General features: G+C 47.5%; 1 protein-coding gene across 1 annotated transcript; it reads left to right on the top strand.

Moving 5' to 3' along the window:
- Nucleotides 1-1,343: 1,343 nt before the first annotated feature.
- On the top strand, nucleotides 1,344-1,919 carry LOC147435051 (lachrymatory-factor synthase-like). The gene has a single exon (XM_086489714.1). It carries the CDS (start codon nucleotides 1,344-1,346, stop codon nucleotides 1,917-1,919), a length of 576 nt encoding a protein of 191 aa, XP_086345840.1.
- The last annotated feature ends 753 nt before the right edge of the window (nucleotides 1,920-2,672 follow it).

The following is a 2,672-nucleotide window of genomic DNA, read 5'->3' as shown; positions in this document are numbered from 1 at the left end:
ACTCATGACTAGAAATTTTATGTTTGTTATTTTATTGCCGGAGAGAGAGAGAGAGAGAGAGAGAGAGAGAGAGAGAGAGAGAGAGATGATCACCTACGCAAAATGCTAATATAGACACAAAAAATAATGAAGGTCAAAAAATTCACGATGATATTGTTAGTCTAAGGCTTAGAGAGAGAGAGAGAGAGAGAGAGAGAGAGAGAGAGAGAGAGAGAGATAATCACCTCCGCGTGCATCTGAGAGAGCGAGACATAATCACCTACGCGTGCATCTTGGCTGACTCCAAGCTGGGGAGATGTACGTGTGCATCTTAAACTGTACGCAAGATGCTAATAGGGTACCCACATCATGGAGATGTGTTTGTATAGAATCTTGGTCAATGATGAGCTGAGAGTGCTCCTTCAATTTGTAGAATTGGAATGTGAGAGGACTTTCTATTTTTTAAAATAGAAAGGCCTAGAAAAAGTTAACCGCCCCCCAAGAAATGCCTTCTCTCTGTTTCTCTCTCCCAGTCGAAGAGTCTCTCTCTCTCTCTCTCTCTCTCTCTCTCTCTCTCTCTCTCTCTCTCTCCTTCCTTCCTCTAGATCGTAGCAGCGAGCAAGGTCGCCTCTCCTCTGGCTTGCAGCCTCGCTACCCGGAGCATCTCTCTCTCTCTCTCTCTCTCTCTCTCTCTCTCTCTCTCTCTCCATGTACACACGAGATGGGTGAACTGGGCGATGGGCTCATGACGGTGCTGCCCTGCTCTTTCTCTATCGTCCGTCGAATGACGACGACTTCCAACGCCTGTAGAGCAGCTCACATTTGAAAAAATACCACGTCAGTGATATTTTTTAAAAACTATAGCCTATATCTAACCTCATCGTCTGACAGCGCAAAACTTTAAAAAAGTTCCTCTATGCCATTAGCCACAACAGACGATGAGGTTGTGGCTAATATAGACACAAAAAATAATGAAGGTAAAAAAATTCACGATGATACTGTTAGTCTCAGGCTTTGAGAGAGAGAGAGAGAGAGAGAGAGAGAGAGACATAATCATTTATTGAATAATGTGAAAGAGAGTCGAAGCAAAGAGTGCGGCACATACCTCTCCCTCTCTCTTGTTAAAGTCAACCAACTTGAGCACTCTCCGTCCGATGAGAAAGAAGATGTCTTCCACGCGTCCTTTATTGTGAGATATTCTTTTGATGGGACAAAGCGCATCGAAGAAAGCCAACGCGGATTTATTAATATCCACTTTGGGACACGTAGCACAAAAGTGCTTTCCGTGCGCGATTGGTACACGTGGTGGACAGCTATAAGGTGGAGGTCGCTGAAATTAAAAATGGAGGGAATCAAGTGTAGCGATGGCGGGAGGAGAGCAGGAGGGGGTAGGGGCGCAGGAGGAGGTGGCAGCGGAGGCTGAGAGAGTGTGGGCGCTTATCAGACGCTTCTGCCAGGCCCACGTGTGGTGTGCAGGACTCGAGACCTGCGAGAAGGTGGAGGGACAGGAAGGCGTCCCCGGCTGCGTTAGGCTGTGCACGGGAAGCAGCAATGACCGGCTACCGCCTCTGGACGCCGCTAGGGTCATACCACCAGCGACCAGCGCCCCCGGAAACTTGCCGTTCCCACCGCCCCGCAGCAGCAACTGGGCACTCGAGCAGCTGCTTCTCTATGACGAGCCTGCCATGCTACTTTCATATTGCATTCTGGATAATAACCTGGGAATCCGCCGCGGTCTCTCCGTCTCTCTGCAAGTCGTCCGCCACAGCTGCCACTCGTGCAAGCTCAAATGGAAAGCGCAGCTGGATCCCGTGGAGACGCGTGGCTTCGCCCCGCTGCTGCTTCGCCACTTCCAGTGCCATGTCCAGAAGCTGCGCCAACTCGTCTGCATCGGCGGAGAAGACGACGGTGAGCCGACCGGCGCCAGTTTCACAGCATGATTTCTTCATTTAGAACTCTTCCATTAGAACTCGTTGTAGTACATTAAACCTAAAAAACGCACACACATCACACGTCCTTTTTATAAAAAAATTGGTCCAAGATGAACCATGCGTCGTGTGTATCAAACAATGGCATGAATAGGAACTTAAATGAAGTTACATCATGGCCACTAGGATGTTATAAATTCCCAATCCATTTATACTCAATGCAATCCAATTGACGCCACCTATATCATATGCGAGTAGGAGTGCCAGACGGTTGATTTTCGAAAAGAAAATTGAGAGAAGAATCTTCAGAAGATTCCTTTAGCAAGCCTTGTGAAGTTGAAGGAGGGGAATGGCGATGCGATAGGCAAACCAGGTGTCGGGCGTGAGCAAGCGACAAGCAGATGAGTTGGCGTAGGCGTGCAAAGCGTGGGCGTCTAGATCTCCCTAGATCAGTCGCTCCTTCGATCATTAGAGAGATAGGGAAGTAGAGAGAGAGAGAGAGAGAGAGAGAGAGAGAGAGATAGGAAATAGAGAGATAGAGAAAGAGAGTTATATATATATATATATATATATATATATATAGAGAGAGAGAGAGAGAGAGAGAGAGAGAGAGAGAGAGAGAGAGAGAGAGAGAGGGAAGTGGAGCTCCAGGAGTTATGGCAGAGAAATAGGAAAATAGAGAAATAGAGAGAGATAGGAAAATAGGGAAATAGAGAGAGAAAGAGAGATAGCGAGAGCGAGATTGAGAGAGAAAGAACGAGAGAT

Source organism: Adiantum capillus-veneris, chromosome 19, assembly GCF_014529385.1.
Source record: "Adiantum capillus-veneris isolate H3 chromosome 19, ASM1452938v2, whole genome shotgun sequence".
NCBI classification, from domain to species: domain Eukaryota; kingdom Viridiplantae; phylum Streptophyta; class Polypodiopsida; order Polypodiales; family Pteridaceae; genus Adiantum; species Adiantum capillus-veneris.
Note: the sequence above shows the minus strand (reverse complement) of the source record. Positions and strands in the feature narration are given on the sequence as shown.